At 34.5% G+C, this 21,172-nt stretch overlaps 1 protein-coding gene across 37 annotated transcripts in view; it reads right to left on the reverse strand.

Annotated features, from left to right (window-relative positions):
* Nucleotides 1–21,172, reverse strand: part of LOC144291790 (uncharacterized) — a 186,377-nt gene that overhangs the window by 119,174 nt on the left and 46,031 nt on the right. For 36 of the 37 annotated variants that reach the window (XR_013359298.1, XR_013359317.1, XR_013359311.1 and 33 more), the window contains one exon: nt 1,017–1,091. Coding sequence is in view for 7 of the 37 variants with exons in the window: in XM_077861571.1 (XP_077717697.1) it covers nt 1,017–1,091 (75 nt within the window). In the remaining 30 variants the exon portion in view is untranslated. Of the gene's footprint in view, nt 1–1,016; nt 1,092–4,931; nt 5,087–21,172 lie in introns of all 37 variants that reach the window. The other variant, XR_013359316.1, reaches the window with a different exon arrangement.

Raw genomic sequence — 21,172 nt, forward strand, 5'->3', positions numbered from 1 at the left:
ATAAATGCTTAAATCACTGTCTTTTATAATAGATGCTATGTAGAATCCTATTTTTAGAATTGAGGATTTCTACCTTTCTTATATCCTAAAAATACATTATTCTAGTTTTATGTAAGAAAGTAGTTTCTATGAAAGTTTATTCATACATTAGTTTCTTTTTAATGAGATATCTATTTGTGATAATTACATTTTTTGTATAAAAAAATCTAAGAGTGTCCCCTAGGTGGAAATAAACAAACAAAAAAAAATATTTTGAGATGATTAGGTAGCTTGAACACCATTTCTAAAGCAAACAAGTAACAAAGAACCAAGCTTGAAATACATTCACACCAGCTCATGTAAGTGCATCTATTTGAAATATTATATTTATGTATGGATCAGAACTACTGGGGCTGCATGTGGATACTGTACCATATTATTCCATCTATGCCAACATCAAAGAAAAATTGCACCCCACTTGAAGAAAAAGAGTCAGTAAAGGACTTAAGGATTTCCTTTTTTTTTTTTTTTTTTTTTTGAAATGTACTCTTAAGGAAGGAAGTGAATTAAGACAGAATAAAACCATAATAATAGAAGAAAAATGTGGGATCCCTGGGTGGCGCAGCGGTTTGGCGCCTGCCTTTGGCCCAGGGCGCGATCCTGGAGACCCGGGATCGAATCCCACGTCGGGCTCCCGGCGCATGGAGCCTGCTTCTCCCTCTGCCTGTGTCTCTGCCTCTCTCTCTCTCTGTGACTATCATAAATAAATAAAAATTAAAAAAAATATTAAAAAAAAAATAGAAGAAAAATGTGATAATGAAGAGGTTAGGAGAGTAGCATGAACTGGAAAAAGATACTTTACTGAGTTGTGCTATAGTCATATAAAAAAATAAATGGAATATTTTGCTTCACTCATGACACTATCTGCGGAAACTCCCCCCAAATACACAGAAATTGCAATCCACTATTAAAAAAATAATTACAAGACCACAGTATTTCCATCTTTCTACTAAAATTATCATGCCTTGGGTACCTACCTGGCTGGCACAATAGGAAGAGGATGCGACTATTGATCTCAGTGACATGAGTAAGCCCCGTGTTGGGTGTAGAGACTACAAAAAACAAACAAATAAACAAAAACCACAAATAAATAAACTTTTAAAAATTATCATACTTTTTAGTCACAGATGATTCTAGATAAAACTGTCTCCATTTTCATAGACGAGTTGCTTTGTTTCTGTTTTAATATTATATTGCTTTAATTTCATATTTTATGGCTTAAAGCTCTTCAGCTAATAGATTATTTCCCTGCAAATGCTCATTTTTTACTTAAATATATACAGGGATTCACAAAGCTTATGGCTTTTAGAGACAATTTTCATGTTACCTAAAAATCATTCCATGTTGTGATAATGATTGTAATTATCAGACAACCCCTAATAACAGGGAGTTCTTCTGCAGTTGCACTCATCTTGAAATTCTAAGTCCTTTCTAACAACTGCTAAAGCCTGTCATAGCACAGCTACTAACACTTGAATTCTTCTGCAAGTGTCTCCCAGAACAACTCCAACCTAATACTGTCAGTTAGCTATGGAGAGTTCACTTATTTCTTATGCTAATTAAGAAAGAATCCCAAGAACTGCAGGAGCAGAAGATGTGGCCAAAATACCAGAATATGGGGACATTTAATCTCACATAATGAACTTAAAATGAACTTGGGAAGAATGTAAATTCCAGGAAGAAGAATCTATGAAAGTTTTCAGATCCATGGCATGCTGTGGAGTATACTTTTACTCTACAATGGAACTCCAGGAGCAGTGCCTGAGAACAGAAACAAATGAGAATTGAGTGAAGAAAAGAAAAAGAAAGAACCAACGTTTGTTTTCTCATCTGTCTCCCAGTTGTGAGTAACCTTAAACTCATTCTTCATGAAAAACCAAGGAAGGGAAGACACTAACATTTGTTTGAACAAATACTATATGCCAAGTAATGTCCGTATGTATTCCCTATAGAGTGTCATCTTTATACAATTCTTCCAGATAGATAATATAAACAATTAGATGAAAAAATAAGTGAGTAATGGTAAATGCCAGAAGTAGAACTTATTTTAAGTCAGGGCTGATGCTATAAGGTCAAACTAACTGCCTCTCAGTGATGGAATAAGCTATTGATTGTTATGACCTACTGATTTTCAAAAGTTACAGAGTGAGGACTTGTGGCTTCCAAGCTGACAGATAAAAAACTTGAAAGTCATCACTCTCATCTGCACAATAAGAAAAAACCTGAACAAACCAGAAATCAACAACTCTTCTTAAATCCATTAAAGAATTGTGGTCTGAGGGCACACTGCTGCCACCCACACAGAAGAGACAGGCCAATGTAGAGCATCACAGCTTACTAGGAATACAAGCCCAGGAGTAGATTCCTGCAGCTGGAGCTGGTGTCAGTAGGAACATTTAAACTATAATTACATTGACTGGAGGATCAGTGTGGAGTAGCTTGAGAGTTAAAAACTGAGGGGGCTGTCTTGGGAGACTCCATGTATTTTGTAAATTTTACCTCCAAGAGCTCCACAAGGTTCTCACTGTGAAGATAGGAGAAAAAAAAAAAATCTCATTCTGCTTCTGGCAGGCATTCGGTCTTGAAAAAAAAAAATACTATTTTTTAATATCCCCAGAGTCCTATGTTCTCTTTAATAAGGCCTGTCCTCAAGAAAAGGAAACATGATACCAAAAATTAACACTTAGATTTCACCAAAGTCTAACTTGCCCCAGAGGAAGGGAAGTATCCAACACCAGCCTTCCTGGCTCACCTATGGACAGCAGGGGACTGAGAAACATTTGTCAAGATCGCAGCCCAGTAATGTTCCTGACTAAAAGACTAAGATATAATCTTCTAACTACCTAACCTACACCTAACCACCTACGTCAACAGGGTTCCTATATAATAATAGGAAATTATAGCTGAAAAACTGCAATCTTCAGACCCTGTTTAACAAACAATCTCTAGGGAAATTCAAAAGCAACAGAAGATGAAAAAGCAAGAATACCAGAAGAAATGTTAGTTTCTGATATTACAGCTACAGCAGATAGTAAACACAGCCTAATTCCTAGCCAGATAAACATAAAAATGCCACACTAAAGGACTATTTTCCCCATTTCCTTTTACCTACTATATCATGTATGACTGTAAACAAAAAATTTCAAGTCATGCTAAAAGGTAAAAAATAGTCCAAAGAGATACTGCAAGCACTAGATTCAGATTCAGATATGACTGGAAATTATCGAATTTGGTAATTATCAAAATTATCAAATTATCAAAATTATCAAATTATCAAAATTTTTTATAATTATGATTAAACTCTAAGGCCTCTCCTAGAAAATGTAGACAGCATGCAAGAACAGATGTGTAAATGTAAGCAGAGTGGTATATATAAACTCTGAGCAGAATCAAAAGGAAATCTTAGAAGTTAAAAACAATGTGATAGGACTGAGGAATGCTTTGGTGTGTTTATCAGTAGACTGGCAGGGCCATAGAAAGAAAAAGTGATCTTAAAGAGGTTAATAGAAACTTTCCAAGTAGAAAAGCAAAGAGAAAAATGAATAGAAAAACAAACAAACCTGGAATATCCAAGAACTGTGGGACACTTAAAAATGGTGTACCATACATGAAAAGGATATACCAAAAGGAAGAGAAAGAGAGAAAGAAACATAAGAAATATTAAATACAAATGGCTGAGCATTTTCCAAAATGATGACAGAAAAACATATCTCCAGGATACTCTAAGAATTATGTATTGGATAAATATATTCTTAAAAAATTATACCTATACATATTATATTTAAACTTCAGAAAAATCAAAGACAAAGAAAAGCCTTGAAAAGGAGACCGCTTTGGGAAGTAGGAGGAGGGAGGTACTTCACCTATAGAGGAACAAAAATAATAGTCATATTAGACCTTTCTTCAGACACCATGTAAGCAAGAGAAGACTGGGGTAAGATATTTAAAGTTCTGAAAGAAGAAAAACAAGCTAGAATTATATATCCAGCAAAATTATCTTTCAGAAGTAGAGAAGAAATACTTTATCACACAAACAAATATGAAGGACATTTGTCACCAGAAGACTTGATCTGCAAGAAATGTTGAAAGTTTTTCCGAGAGAAGAAAAATTTTAAAGGTCAGAAAATGTTGTGAGTTAGATCTACATTAAAAAAAAAAAAAAGGGATCCCTGGTGGCGCAGCGGTTTAGCACCTGCCTTTGGCCCAGGGCACAATCCTGGAGACCCGGGATCGAATCCCACGTTGGGCTCCCAGTGCATGGAGCCTGCTTCTCCCTCTGCCTATGTCTCTGCCTCTCTCTCTCTCTCTGTGACTGTCATAAATAAAATAAAAAATTTAAAAAAAAAAGGCTTTAGGAAAGTAATAAATGAAGATATAATAAAATATTTTTTCTTATTCCTAATTGAGCTAATGGAAAGCAGCAGTTTGTTTAAAATAATAACAGCAACAATGTTTTAGGTGATGATAGCTCAGGGATGAGAGAAATAAATGACAGCAGTGTAATAATGGGTGGGAGGGAAGAATTGGGACTATTCTGTAATAAATTGCCTACATTATCAGGGAAGCACTATAGTGCTACTGAAAGTGTCCATGAAGTATAAATGACTATTGCAAGTTCAGACAACCATTAAAAAATTAAAAGTCACAGAGCATGTGTAAGAGAATCTTCCTCTTCCTCTCTCTCTCAATATTGTCCAATTTGATTTTCTGTGTCCAGGTATAGTGCAAAGGTCTCCCAGGTTAGGTTTCAGCTCATTGGTGGGAAAGATATACTGCAATTTTCAATAATTCCAAGAGAATGGAACAAAAGCTGAACTCTGACATTCAAAAATGCAATGTGTTCTTTACTTCAGCTTAACCAAAGTGAACAAATAGGAACGTAACAAATATACCAGGGAACATGGCAGAGATCATCCATCATAAAGAGTGCTCAAAAATCTTCTACTTGGAACAGACTGTTTTGAAAAGTGAACACGCAACCCTAGAGGTTTTTGATCTTAGATGAAGCCTGTTGATCAATCAAAGGTTTGTGCCTGTCTGCCATTTTCTGTAATAATAACAAGACAAGCAGTGAGGTTAAAGCAATGGTTGCGCAGTAGATTAAGAAATCAGTATGTCATGACACAAAATATTTCCTTGTCTTTTTTATGCTCATTCTCTCATCAGTTAAGTCATATCTCCATGTAAAATTATGGAAAAAAATAATAAATGGGAGGTGTAAACTGTAAATTGTTTAAATAACCATTTCAGAAGAATGTGGCTACAACGTAGAGAAAAATAGCTACGCACTTAAAGGAAACATGCCATCAGTATTTGCTTCTCTTTCTAGCCAAGCCAAATATGAGTTGGACAGATTCACACATGTTACTCTATTGGTATTGAAATGAGTATTTCAATTATCATTCCCTCCAATCTCTAATCAGAAATCCAATCTGTTCTTTTAGAAAAAAGCTCCTGGCTTAAAATTTTTTAATCTCTGCAAAACTGTTTTACACCCACATTGTTTTCTTTAATAGCTCCATCCTCTTAACTGCTAAAGTTTTATGTGTATTTATGTAAGGCTTGGAGTGTATCATGCATTATGCATCCTGCTGTTAGCTTCAGGGCAACAGGGGCAGTGCTCCATGAATGCAAGGGCATCTATTGAAAGTTTATGGATGATTTGGCATCTTTCCTCCAAATTAGTAATGATTTTCAAGCGGAAAAAAAAAAATAGATCCCAATGTGGGAAGAGAAAACATTATGAAAAGGAGAAAAAAGTAAAAAATGTCTCCCCAAGCCTTCTATTCCAAAATATGTCACCTTTTTTTTATTGTGAATTTTATTTTATTGCAGTCCGGTTCCAAGTATCATTTTCCTAGCCCCACCGAGTAAACCTCAGAAAGTGCACCGTTCCTAATTTCCTGCCTTTTTGGTATGAGTTACTATAACTTCTTCTGAAAAAGCCTCCTACCTGGTCTCTCCACTTTCCTCCTTGCCCCATAGTCTACACTGTCAGAATAATTCTTAACATGCAAGGAAGAAAATCTAGAGCCTTCCACAGCTTCAGTGTGAGGATGCAATCAAAACCTTCCAAAGGCCTAAAGTCCTACCATGATCCTCACTGTCCTCTCTACCTTTTCTTCCTCCTCCTGCTCCTCCTCACTCACCCTGCTTCAGGACTCTAGTCTTTGCTGTTTCTGGAGTACAATGGGCACATTCCTGTCTGAGGGCCTTTGCACTGGTTATTCCCTCTGCCAAAAATGCTCTTTACCCATGTAACATAAATGGCTAATTTCCCTACCTCTTTTAGGATATTACACCAATATCACCATCCTTCTGATACCTACTTTGAATGCTTTACTTAAAATAGCCAATCTACTCTCACACTTGCATGTTTGGTGCCCCATATTCTCATCTTTTTTTCTTTACTTATTTATTTGGTTGCTTGTTTTCTTATATGTGCCCCTCAGCTCTAATGTAGGAGTTACAAAAATGGAAATCTTTGGATTTTGTTAGTTGATAACCCCAGCACCAATACTGCCTGGTATACATTGGGCGCAGACTATATGTGTTGAATCAAATTGCTAAATTTCTTGACAAATTCCCTACCGACCTATCCCCAGCATCGGTCTTCCTGTACATTCAATATTTTGCCAAACACACAATCTCACAGATGATGAAACAAAAAAAGTCTTTTAAATCTTTATTGCAAGCTATATTTCTGATAAATTGTAACTGTTTGGTTGATGACCATTATAATAGATAATACAAGCAACGTATTTAATTTTTTTCAAATAAGCAACAGAGCATAAACCAATGTAAATTGTTCACAATTTATATTTCCACCCACTGCATTTCTTCTGATAAGAACCAGAGATCAACAATCCTTTTATACAGTAGAATTCATCATCAATCGAGGACAAGAAACTGGGCCTTTGGACAACGTGAATCAAGTAGACTAGTGCTGGGGCACTTTGCTCTATCACATATTTAAGCTTTTTGTTAATACTAATAATATCTGACATTTCTTTGATTCTAAAAGAATCATGGCATTGAGTCATCTTGTGCACAAAGCAGCAGGCCTTTTATTTGCTGTCATCAATTGTCAGAGACCTGTCAGTTTTGGAACACTAGATGACAGACTCATATCTTTTTGCTTCCTCTGAGTGTGTCATTTTTGTTTCACATATCACCGATTACCTAATTTTCACTTGTATACATATTGTAGATGTTGTGGTTGTGTTGCGCAGAATACTAAATTCTAACTCATTACTCATTTGGGAACCTAAAGTTTTGAAACAAATAAAAGCCGGACCTCCCAGAATCTTTTCTGAATGTCCTGGTGAAGTGCTGCATGGTCCATCCACACACACTCTGTTTCATGTATAGTTGAGAGAGCAATTCACATTAAGAAATATAAATCTTATAAAAAAATAAAGTAAAAAAATATATAAATCTCAGTTTCCCTTAGCCTATAAATTCTAGATTTTACTTCTTGACAAAAAGCAGGCTATCTATGCTGTTTAGAAAGCAGGAAGTCATTCTTGGTGTGCCCCTGAGTGGCACTAGACTTGCAGCAGATACAACGCTCTCCAACCTCCTTAAGCAAACAATACAGCATTGTTGGAGAGTGAACTAGAGTTTGTCATGTCTCCTTTAAGTTGTCAGCTTTGGCGTGATCGTATCTGACATGCTTTCTACTGTTTCAAAGATTTTCCCACTTATTATCTTATGTAGCTTTATAACAGCCCTGTAAAAAGATGTGATACATCTCACTCCCCAAATGTTTTGTGAAAAGAAATTAACACGTTAAAAGGTCAAATGATTTCTGTAAGGTCAAATGTTGAGATTAATGCATTTTAGGGAAACAGTCCTGATGCCCTGCCTTTTAGCTCTATTCTTTTAAATATTTTTCTACAAGTTGTACAGTGTACACACAGAGTCATTCCTATGATAAAACATGAATTCAATGAGAAATCTGAAATGCCCTCTATGCTTCCATCTGCATTTGTTTAATATTGTCTTTTATACCACTCCACTGTTACTGCTGGTTGTCTCCAGGTCTTCACATGTGGTCTCAAACAAACCTGTATCCATTTGGCATAGGGATTTTTTTCCAGCCTCAACTGGGTGACCTCATGCCCACTGTGTAGGCACCATCTCTATGCGTGCTCAGCTAATGCTTCTCTAGAAGATGACTGTCTTACTGAACTTGTAACACCCAATGCCACATCAACAGCCGGCTGCTTCCCTTTGGTCCTCATTGGCCATATTCTCTGCAGAAATGGGAAGAATGGTCCTTATCCATAAGGCTCTAACCATATCAGATTGGGTACAGAAGTCTCATTATCTTTTTTTCTCTTCTAAGCCTCCCTTTTATCTTACTCTAAATATATGAAGAGATGCTCAACATCACTATTCATTAGGAAAATGCAAATCAAAACCACAATGATACCACACCCTCATTGGAATGGCTTATTATGGAGAACAAATAAAGGCTCATGAGAATGTAAAGAAATTGGAACCCTCTGCATTGCTTGCTGGTACAGTCTAAAAAGGTAAGGTCACTCTGGAAAACAATATGAGGATTCCCCAAAAAATGTAACATAGAAACACCATTTGATCCTGCAAATTCAACTTCTGGATATATATAAAAGAGAACTGAAAGCAAAAGCTGAAACAGTTATTTGTATGTCACTATTCTAACCAGCATTATTCATAATAGTCAAAAAGTGGAACAACTCTAATGTCCAGCAGTGAATGACTGGATAAACAAAATGTATATTATTTTTTAACCTTAAAATAATCATGAAATTCTGATCCACGCTAATACATGGAAGAACCTTGAAGGCATTATACTAAATAAAAGAAGGCAGACATATAAGGACAAATATTGTATAATTCTACTTGTATAAAATACCTAGAATTGTCAAATTCATAGAAATAGAAAGTAGAATAGCCTTTACGCTACTGGGAGCTGGGTAGGATGGTAAGTTGGTATTTAATGCGTATAGTATCTGAGTTGGGGAAGATGAAAACTGTTCTGGTGTTGGTGGTGATGACTGAACAACATGAAGTGTGAATACACTTTAGTTTCTGTTTGTTCAAAATTTTTAACATGGTCCCCCAAACCCTACACTATCAAGCTCATCTCATCCAGTGCTGATTAAGCTTACTTCTGTGCCCCAACGAGATCTTGTTGCATTTATTTATTTTTTTAAAGATTTATTTTTATTTATTTATGATAGACAGAGAGAGGAGAGAGAGAGAGAGAGAGAGAGAGAGAGAGAGAGAGGCAGAGACACAGGCAGAGGGAGAAGCAGGCTCCATGCCGGGAGCCCGATGCGGGACTCGATCCCGGGACTCCAGGATCGTGTCCTGGGCCAAAGGCAGACGCGAAACCGCTGAGCCACCCAGGGATCTTGTTGCATTTAGTAGAATATATCTTTGGTTTATTATGGCTTTTCTACATGCTATTCCTTCTAGAGGAACTGTTCTACTACATTTAGACTTTCATACTTTTACCAAAAAGCAATATATATATATATATATACACACACACACATATATAATGCTTTGAAAACTTACAAAATCTATATAATAATATTATATATTTGCAACTAATTTTTCACACACTATCTTATGTAATTTAGGTTTCTCTATATCTGAGATCATTCATTCATTTTAATTGCTATATATAATTTTATTGCAGTAATACATTATCTATCTCCATAACTGGGGGATATGCATTTGTTTTTCCCTCCAATTACTTATATCTATTTCCAGATGAACTTCTGAAAGAGTTTGTCAAGAGTACTATAAGTAGAAGCAGAATTGATGGATATTAAAATATGATATATGATGCATCTTCAATTTTGTTATTTTGCCAAATTGAGTTTTATAGTAGTTGGAATTTACAACCTCATAATCAACCTGTAAAAATGCTCATTTTACTGCATTCTTGCCAGCAAATAGCATTACAGATTTTTAAAACATGATTCCCAATCTGAAAAGTGAGAAATTATTTATTGTTGTTGCTCTAGTTTACATTTCACTGATCAATAGTAATGCTGAGCATCTCGTAACACATGTATTTGGCTTTTTGGATTCTTATATAAATGGATTGCTCAAAACTTGGTTTCATTTTGCAATTGTGTTGATGTGTCCTCATTAAGTTTTAGGAGTTCTTTGTACATTCTGATTAAAAACCTTTTATTGTTTATGTGTGTGAATATCTTAGTCTGTCACTACTGTGTTTATAATATTTTGGCTATAGTTTTCAAAGAACAATCTAGGCTTATTTGCACATCTTTACAGTTTGTGCTTATAAAGTTTTATTTAAGAAATCCTTTTCTATGCTAGATTCACAACAATATTTTGATATATTTGTGTAAGAGTCTATTCTATAGAGCGAGGTAGAGACCTATTTTATTTCCATATGAGGATCCAATTGTCACAATACTATTTTTAAGTGTCCCATTTTTTCCTCTAATGTGATATGGTTCCTTCCTAATTATCTAGATCCTAAATATACTTGGGAGCTTGTATAAAGGTTCTCTACTACTTTCATTCAGTCTGTTTAACCATATCTACAACATATCATGATGTTTCAATTATTTTTGCTTTAATTAAATCTTGATATACTGTAAGGAAAATCCTTGTCCATATTTTTTCTTCCCTGCCTTGAATATTCTTAGCCTTTTCTCTTCTATGAATATTAATAACTACTTGTGATTCTCTGACATATTTTATTAGTTGCAGTAGCTTCCAGATACTCTTTGATTTTATATACTATTTTATTACTTGTAAATAATGACAATCACTGTGTCCTTTTTGATCCTTGCATACTTTCTTTCTTTGCGTTATTTCACTTGATTTGTTCAACCCTCCCTCTATTAAAATGATGACTAGTAATGAATATTTTTCTATTGTCCCTGATTTTAAGGGAATGTGACTAACGTTTCACCATCAAGTACAATGTATTTGGCCAGTTTGATTATATATCTATTATCAATTCAAAGAAATTCTATTCTAGTGCTATGTTGTTAACAGTTTATGTCACAGATGAATATTGAATTTTATCAAAAGCTTTTTTCTCCCATGTGTTTATTTTTCCCCTTTAATTTGATACTATGATGAACAGCTTTAATAGCAGTTTCAAAATTAAATCATCCTTGCCAGTTGAAATAAATACATTTGGATTTTTAATTGAATTTTCCTCAATTTATTTGGGTTTATTGCATCTATGTTTATGCATGAAAGTGGTACACAATTTTGGTTACTTGTATTGTCCTTGTCTGGTATTGAATCAGAATTATAAAATGATCTGAGAAGCATTTTAATATAGAGTGGGATTATCTGTTTTTTGAATATTTGATACAATTTTCTGAACCTGGTGGATATTTTGATAGTAGAGGGGTGGGGAAATTTTGAACTACATATTCAATTTATTTTATGGTTTTAGACTCATCCCATTTGCTGTTACATTTGAAAGCACTGTTTCTGTTAAATTTTGAGTTGATATAAAGTAGACTCATCACATGATAGGAGGCAAAACATCCTCATCGTTCTTGTCTTTTCTCTGCCTTTCATATAGTAGTAGGTCAGTCTCTGCTCAGGCTTCTAAGCCTCTGTTTGCTGTTTTCCCTCCAATTCTTTTGCTGTCCTGTGCAGTGTCTATTGCAGGTGTTTCCCTCACCTACCTGATGTCTTCACATGGAGTGCCCCAGTGATCAGCCTTAGCATATTTTCAGATGACACTTATTCCCAGGTGATTTCATCTGGCCTCATGCATATATAGCTTCAGCTCAGACCTCTTCCTTGAGCCCCAACCCATGTTCCAATTGGCTACTTGATATCTCCATCTGGATATTCAATAACCATATGAAAGTTAAAATGTCCGGGGGCACCTGGGTGGCTCAGCAGTTGAGTTTCTGCCTTTGGCCCAGGGTCATGATCCTGAGATCTGAGGTTGAGTCCCACATCAGGCTCCTTACAAGGAGCCTGCTTCTCCCTCTGCCTGTGTCTCTGCCTCTCTCTCTCTCCCTCTCTCTCTGTCTCTCTCTGTCTCTGTCTCTCATGAATAAATAAATTAAAAAAAATCTTAAAAAAAAAAAAGTTAAAATTTTGGAGCTTGTGCCCTGATTTCACCCACCTAACTACTCTTGCAGTATTCTCCCTCAGTTAAGAGTGACTCCACCTTAATTAAAGCCTTGGAACAGACATACCATCTAAACCCCATCTAGATTCCTGATTCACAGAAACTATGAACTAATTAATTAACGTTTGTTGTCCTAAGCTACTATGTTTTTGGATGTTTTATATAGCAATAGGTAACTGATACAAAGTATAATCTTTTTTTTTTTTTTTTTTTTTTTACTATTCTTTGAAAGAACTTGTATAAGATTGATGGTTTTTCTTCCTTAACAGTTTGGTAGAATTTACATTAAAGCCATCTGTCCTGGGGCTTTCTTTTGAGGGAGGTTTGTAATTATAGTTTCAAAATTTCTTTAATAGTCATATTAACTAGTGACAGATTTAGTAAGTTTTAGTAAGTTTTAGTAAGTTTTATTTTGCCATATGTGTCAGATGCTTAGAAATTGTAGCTCTAGGATGAAGTACAAAAAAATACACTAATTGAAAAGATGATGATGGAAAATAATCATGGCTGTCTTAAGGGCACTATATCATAAATGGAAGAAGGTCAAGACTGGTGTCAATCATAGCTTTTCAAATTTTCTTAAGCTTTGGGTCTTTTTCTTTTTCAAACCACAACTCAGTTATAAGTACATACAATTGTACTTAGTCAGGGTTCTCCAGAACCTGAACTGATATTCATGCCTATAAGTATATGTATCATATTTACATATAAATTCTACTTGATGCAAAATTCAACCAAAAGCCTGAGTTGGCATTTAACAGATGTTTTTAACAAATATTTTAATATATACTATATTCTTATAAAATAGATAATGGTTGGAATTAGTATTTATGATATAGGTCTTGTTAATAGGATATCTACTACATTATAATTGATCTTTAAATTTTGTGACTTTTGGGGCACCTGGGTTATTCAGTCAGTTAAGCATCTGCCTTCAACTCAGGTCATGATCCCAGGATCCTGGGACAGAGCCCGGAGTCAGGCTCCCTGCTTGATGGAAAGTCTGCTTCTCCTTCTCCCTTTGCTGTTCTTTCTACTTGTGTGCTTCCTCTGTGTGTCAAATAAATAAATAAAATCTTAAAAATATATAAATTTTGTGTCATTTTTCAAAATAGTCAAAGTATAAAGTGACTCATTTATTAAGAAAGATTTTATTGTAAAAGATGTTAAAGAGTACCTTTGGGTACCTTATAACTATAATTTTGAGCATTTCTGTAATTGTAAGAAAAATTGTCATTTGGCTTAAATCAGAATCATTTTATTTGTAAGGGTTTTGACATGAAAGAAATAATAAACAGCCAGTGTACAAACCTATACGATTACTTTTAAGAAACGGCTTTCAAACAAATGCCTTTACTGCACTTCAGAGGATCCTTGATCCTTTAAATAGTAATAATAATTTGATAAACACCTCATCGCCAAAGAAGTTCTTGAAGCAGCCCAGTACAGTTTTATTTTAGCTTCCTAATCTCTATAAATTCTGTTTTTCAGTAAAGAAGAGAAAAAATTCAGGTAAGACATTCCTCAGTAAATAGCCTTGCATTGTAAGTACTCATAAGAGCTGAAGAAAAACAATAGCAGATGACTAACTGTCAGAATTAAACAAGTTTCCTAGCTAGCAGGCTTTTAGTTACTTCCTTTTATAATACTATATGACCACTTATCCCATAATAATTCTATACAAAAATCACCTGAATATCTAGAAGGAAAGAAATTAACCAAAGTTAAATAAAGATAATGTAAGCATGCATTATAAACTATCAGAGATCCTGTGTTTCTTCTTTTTTTAAAAAATATTTTATTTATTTATTCATGAAAAACACAGAGGGAGAGAGAGGCAGAAACTTAGGCAGAGGAAGAAGCAGGCTCCCCACAGGGAGCCCGATGTGGGACTTGATCCCAGGACCTCAAGATTGCAGCCTGAACCAAAGGCAAACGCTAAGCTACTGAGCCACCCAGGTGTCCCCTGTGTTTCTTCTTCTTTAAAGAAAACGCCATATTTGTGAACTAAATTGAATATGAGCATTTTCATAAGCAGACCGCATTTTCCCTTATAAACCAGATAACCTCATAGAAATCTCAGAAACAGGGATATTATGTGTTTTCAGAAGAAAACACCACTATATTTATATTCATGAACTTCTGAGGTCACCAAAGAGGATAGAAGATTCTGATATTAATGTCAAGCTGCTGGTGCTACTGGACAGTAGAGGGATGGTAGCGCACTACTTCCCCTAGTCAGAATCTTAGATGGTAGTTTGATACAGTGGACTTCAACCTTCGGTGTATCTAAAAATAACTTTTAAACTCTGCTGATGTATTCAGGAGACATAACAATAGACTAAAAGATAAAATAAAGCTCCTTTTTTCTACCACTCCTCCCCACCATGAGTGTCATGAACATGCAAATATAAACGTTCACAAACATCCAACATACCCAGACTTGCTTCATGGTCCAAAGACTTGGACTGAAGATTTCTTGCAGATAGGCTTCTGCAGCTTTGGGATTCTTTTAAGAAAGGGGTAGTATGAACTCAATGAACAGGCCAGTGGCTGTTTATCTAGAGAATATATAACTGTTTAAGACTTCTTGCACATGACCAACTTAGTTAACACATACAGATCTCTCTTAATAGAAATGTTCTTATAATTGCCATCATCATAAAAGATTGTGCCATTCTCCTATTCAAAATCAATCATTTTGGGCAGCCCTGGTGGCTCAGTGGTCTAGCACCACCATTCAGCCCAGGGCCTGATCCTGGAGACCAGGGATCGAGTCCCACATCAGGCTCCCTGCATGGAGCCTGCTTCTCTCTCTGCTTGTGTCTCTGCCTCTCTCTATCTCTCTCTCTGTTTCTCATGAATAAATAAATAAAATCTTTAAAACAAAACAAAACAAAACAAAATCAATCATTTCTCTCCACTATTTTAAGATAACGTAAGTCATTTCATGATAAGAGGAAAGAACTTTGCCTTCATACTAAGCTGGCCTTTTGCATGGGGTCTTTTTGGTGCCAGTTTAGTCTCCCTTTGCTCTTCCATCATGGTCTGCTTCAGCTCTTTGAGCTTAAAGAATCCTGGCACACCTTCACAATTATTTATTTCAGCACATCTTACACATCACTAAGATTTATTTTTATTTTTGTGAAGATAATACAGCCACATGGTAAAAAATCAAATAGAATTGGAGATCTTACCCATAAATGTTAAGATTTCCCCATCTCATCCCTTTCTAGACTTATTGCTTATAGCCAACCTTTTTTTTTTTTTTTTCCTCTTATTTATTTTCAGTGCTCTGGCAAGTATCCCCATGATTCACAATCACATGCTTTCACTTCTATTCCTTGATTTATCAATTTTAAATAATATCTATCACCCTCGTGATGTGAAAAAAGATTTACCTTCACTTAAGCTGCCATTCAATCCCTCTATTCTCTTCCATTGTTTAATTATTTTAAATACAGATTATCAATAGCCATATCCCTGAGGTACTCTAAAAAATGTTCTTAGTTTCAAATTCAAAGGCCCATCTACCTTTAGGTAATCAACTGTCGAAAACCATGCCACAAATTTGTTTGAAAGATATTCACAAAGAGATTTTTTAATGTTTTAATCACTTCCGCATTTGGGGGAAGCGTTGCACATTTATCTTCCATTATATCAGATTAAGGTTTTTATTTCCTTTTTTGTTCAAGAAACATCCATCTCAAGGCAATGGCTCCCCGACCTTTCCTTCATTGCCCTGCTTTCCTGGACCAATTCTTTCCTGCATCGCCTGTTTTTGGTTTTCCTGGGTTTTTTTCTCTTTTTGTTAGAAGTTATCTCTAATAACTTGTAAGATAAACAGTTAAAAAAAAAAAAGATAAACTGTTAAATAGAAGTTAGACTATCTAGGTTTCTGATTATCTGAATATGTTGTTCTTCTGTCCTTCTATTTGATTAATAATTCGGCAGTGTAAAGTATAGAACTTTACATAGACAGTTATTATCCCTCAAAACTCTGAAAACTCCATTTTCCATGGTCTATGGTATTCCCTGTTGCAGATGAAAAGTTTAATGGCAGTGTTTTTTCATTTTTTTTCTTGATTATTTCCTATCCCATGTTGGAAGCATTGCAGTCTCTTTATTGCTGCCTTGGTGAAATTCAAGATTATGTATGTTTATTTGCAGTCGTTTTCATTCATTGTGCTAAATGGGCATTCAACTGAGCCTTTTCAATCTGAAGAAAATGTCATGTGCTTCTTCAATTCTAGGAAATGGTTTTTAAAAATATTTCTTTGGTAATTTCTTCCTCTCCATTTTTTTTTTTACTATACTCCTTCCTTTTATATTTTCAATTTATTGTTTTTATTCTACATGATTAAAACATGTATTTTTCTAAATAAAATGAACTTTATCTAGTTGAATTAACTCCTATGAAAGAAGTCTTATTTTTTCAGGCTTAAATTCATTAGAGAAGGACATTCTAGCTGTTTTACATGGTGTGTTTGCCAGGGAGCAAATACTGACCGCTTGTACTTTCAGTATATAGGTGAGAAAAAGTTGTTGGGGCTGACTATTATAGTTGTTTGCCCCACTAATTTTTTTGTAATAAATTCTCACACAGTGTCTGCTACCTTTGTAGTCTTCTTGTCCATGGTGTTGGATGATTTGGCAAGGAATGCCCACCTCCCCACATAAATCCCACTTCAATTGCAATTTGCCTCATCTGCCATCCATGACCACCTGATTTCCATTTCTATGGGTAATATGTTAGTAATTCTCACTACATTTTATGCAGTGCTATGGAACTATTGCTTTTTTAGCCTCTGAACATTTGTTTCAGTCAGATGTCAATAGGGGATAAAAACAAATGTGCATGCCCTATTTACCACGATGAATTAGCTATTTTCTAACATCTTAAATAGGCATTTGTTGAGTTACTGGAAATAAATGTGTTTTTATTGTAAAAGTCAGGCTGCTTTTAATAGAATCAAACATTTACCAAGTTTCTAAAAGGAGCCAGACACTATGGACAGTAGATTCAAATGCAATATAGATCTAAATACACTAGGCAAACAATACAGTTTTCAGACACAAACACAGAAAGGAAAGTTTTGTAATCTTGATATAGTTAAATATTTCTTAATCCAAAACTTTAAAGTGCTAATCACTTAAAAAAAATAAGCTACCTTATATTAAAATCTAGAAATGTTGTTAATCAGACTACTATTTAGAGAGTTGAAGAGCAGCCCACATCATGGAAGGAAAATTGAGTGCATACAGATCATTTAAAGAACCAGAAACTTAAAAAAATTTTTTTTAAAAAGAACCAGAAACTTTAAGAAAGAAAAATAGTCAAAATACTTGTAAAGAGAAGATATCCAAATGGCAACAACAAAGACAACGACAAAAACAACAGGGAAGGGGGAGGAGAGGAGAGAAGGGGTCATTAATTTCACTAGTTGCTAGAGAATGCAAATAAATAATATGGGTGATCCACTACTCACCTACTAGAATAGCTAGATTGAAACATACACATCTTGATGAGGACATGGAACAAAAGGAAAGGACATTCTGCTGGTGGGATAATAAATTGTAAACCACTTTGGACAAGTGTGGCAAAATCAGGTAAGTCTGAACATACACCTGCCCTACCACCCAACAATGGCATTCCAAGCTATACACCTGACATACTATTTTTTTTCATTCAAAGGTATAGATTAAGTGTCTATAGAAACACTGTTGTTATTAGCACTAACCTGAAACTATTCAAATAATCCAAATACTCAATGTAGACTGGAAAGAAAAAATCATGGTATAGTTGTATGATATACACATGATATATACATATCTACAATATATATAACCATATATTACTATATAGCATAACACTGAATAAAAAAGAATCCAGACATGAAACACCACATGGTATGTGATTCTATAAATATATACTCTATAAACTGTAAAAAGGACAATAATAGGCAAAAATGCAGATGAACAGCACTCTGAGGTGGGGAGAAATTAGAGTTCTTCTGAAGATTGGTCAGGTTCTATTTCTTGATTGTAGGTACTAGCTCTGTAAATGTGTTCAGTTTGTGAAAATTTGTTGATGCTATGTGTATTCTTATCTGTATGCTTATGATGTTTCAATAAAAAGTCACAAAAAATAATTCAGGTAGGGATGGGAAGAGAAGAAGGCTAAGTATTAAATGAATTTGTATATATTAATGAGAATTAAAATGATTGATGAGTACATAAGAGTTCATTCTACTATTCTCCTTACCTCTATGTGTTTGGAATTTTCCTTAATAAAAAGGCAAAAAAAAATAAGTAAAAAGTAAAATCAATAAATCAATAAATAAAAAGAGGTCTTTCTTATTTGCAGATATGTCTGCAAGTTAACACCATCCCAAAATAATCTCTGAAAAAGTAAATATATTAGATCATGATGTTTACTGATATATTCCAAGTGCCTATAACAATGTGTGGTACATAATAGTGACTCAATAAATACTTGCTGAATGAAATCATGATTGAATCTAGAACACATAGTTGAGATAATTACACTGTGGCAATAAGGCAAAATAAAGTCCCCAAAATCTAAATTAGGAGACTTCAGTTGTGTTAAGTACAGAAAAGATAAAATATGGCTTTCATATAATTCAGGTTCTACATCCTTTCCCATGGAGTTAGAAATCTAAAAAACTTTAATAAAATAAGCTCCCTGTGATGTAGGTAATAATATTTGTCTTTTGTGTGAAGTAAATGCTTCCACTTTACAATCCTATCTAAGCCACTCATTTTTTTTTTTTTTTGTGCATTCTTCTATCACAAACAAGAGCCCTTTCACTACACATAGCCAGTAGTATATTCCATTTAAAACTAGTGTGTTACTAGTTCCAAGAATGAGAGCATATATGAATTTCCACAGTATCTGATTTTCTTAAGATGAGAGAATCAGCTTTATTTTTATAATTTTGGTTAAGTATATAACTTTTCAGATGTCCTGTGTCTCATAAAATAGACACCCAATAGACTTATGTATTTTAAAATGTTAATAGCAAATCCCCAAAACTAACAAATCCCTCAAAGGAAAATTTGTATGATAGTTTATTTATATTTCAGTTGATTCTGATATTTAAGACTATGGTTACAAGTTCTAGTCTAAGTACATTTCACATCAGTTATAAATATCTAAAAAATACTTTGGTATTGAGTTACTTATTTTCACTTCCTGTATTATATGCCTTCATTCATGTTTCTCATAAACATAAATAAAATACATCTAAATTATGATTATCACATAAATATCAATAAACAGATTTTAAGGATTAATATGAATGTAACTATAAGCTTCTTAAAGTTTCAAGTTTATGTATATAAAATGTTTGAGGTATAACATACATGTTATTTATATAAATGTTGACATAATGATAATGACCCAACAAAACAGTGGATGTGGTCCCAAACTGAAAAGTGCTTTCTACTTCAAATCAAGCTAGTAAAAATGATCTGACATTTCAATAATCAAAAATGAAATCTTAAGTTGTATAATACCTTTACTGGTTTTAAGGTAAGACTAACATATACCCAGATTATAAAATATTAAAAACGCTTTAAAATAAAAATCTGAAGTTTGAAAATCTACGTTTTTAAAAAGCCTGTTTCCCATTCACGCTTATATACGCCAAATATGTTTACTTGATAAAGACTCCAGAAGGTATTTCGCTATGTTTTCAAGCAACATTCTATATTGATTGCAGGACATTTGGCCAACAGTAATTAGTAGTGGAGTTTCACCACCTACTTAAATGCAATCTGTTTTATAGTAGAAGTGCTTAGAGTGTAGATTTTGCATCCTTTATAAAACAGGAAATCTAAGGCAATGACTTAAAGAAAGGATGATTTGAAGCTTGGATTCCATATTCATGGGAATTCTAGTCTTAACCCCCTCCAATCCATTCCCCACACTGAAGTAGAAAGTGAACATTCTAAAATATGAATTTGATTGAATTACAATCCTACTTAAAACCCTTCACTGACTCCCTATTATCATTAAGATAAAGTCCCTAATCATTCCTAAGCCTTTATCTTCTGCTTAGTATCCTCTGAATACTCCTTCAGTGTCATTTTTTAGGACTGCTTCTCTCACATTCTACTATAGGTCTTCATATGTGCCATGGTTTCCTTTGTCTTTAATGTACTCGGTCTTCTTTGCTTGGTATTTCCCCACTCAACTCTACCAAAGTGTAGCCTCTCAAATTCCAATTCACTTTTCCTGTAGACTTCCCTGACTTCTTTTTTTTTTTTTTTTATTTATTTATTTATGATAGTTACAGAGAGAGAGAGAGAGAGGCAGAGACACAGGCAGAGGGAGAAGCAGGCTCCATGCACCGGGAGCCCGATGTGGGATTTGATCCCGGGTCTCCAGGATCGCGCCCTGGGCCAAAGGCAGGCGCCAAACTGCTGCGCCACCCAGGGATCCCGACTTCCCTGACTTCTGAAGGCCAAGTTAATGGGTTTTTCTGTAGGCTTCCATAGCACAAGTATTTATAGTAATTATCAAGCTTATCTCCCTGAATTGCAATCTCCTGTTTTTTGTCTATCTCCACCATTTCTCTAGAAACTTCCTTTAGAGATATGGATTACCTTTTTTTTTCCCCAATCACATGCAAGGTACTTAATACAATGCCTAACACATAAAAAGTTATCAATAAATATGTGTTGAAATAACAGATGAATAAATTATGAGGAACACATTTATTTTTAGTTTAAGTCCTTTTAACATAGGGCATAAACAGTACAAATGTAGTCCCATATTATAACAAATGTTCACCATCCTGAAGGTTATAAACCTATCCTTCATGCATACATACTTCTTCAACTTAAACTTGTAATAACCAGTTCTCTAGTCCTTGAAATTTACATATTGGCCTTTGAAATATAATTTATTCCTCCATATTGACCTTGTTATTAAATGACTTTGATGGACAACTGAGCACTTTTCAA

The sequence above is a fragment of the Canis aureus genome, chromosome 20 (assembly GCF_053574225.1).
Source record: "Canis aureus isolate CA01 chromosome 20, VMU_Caureus_v.1.0, whole genome shotgun sequence".
In the NCBI taxonomy this organism is placed as follows: domain Eukaryota; kingdom Metazoa; phylum Chordata; class Mammalia; order Carnivora; family Canidae; genus Canis; species Canis aureus.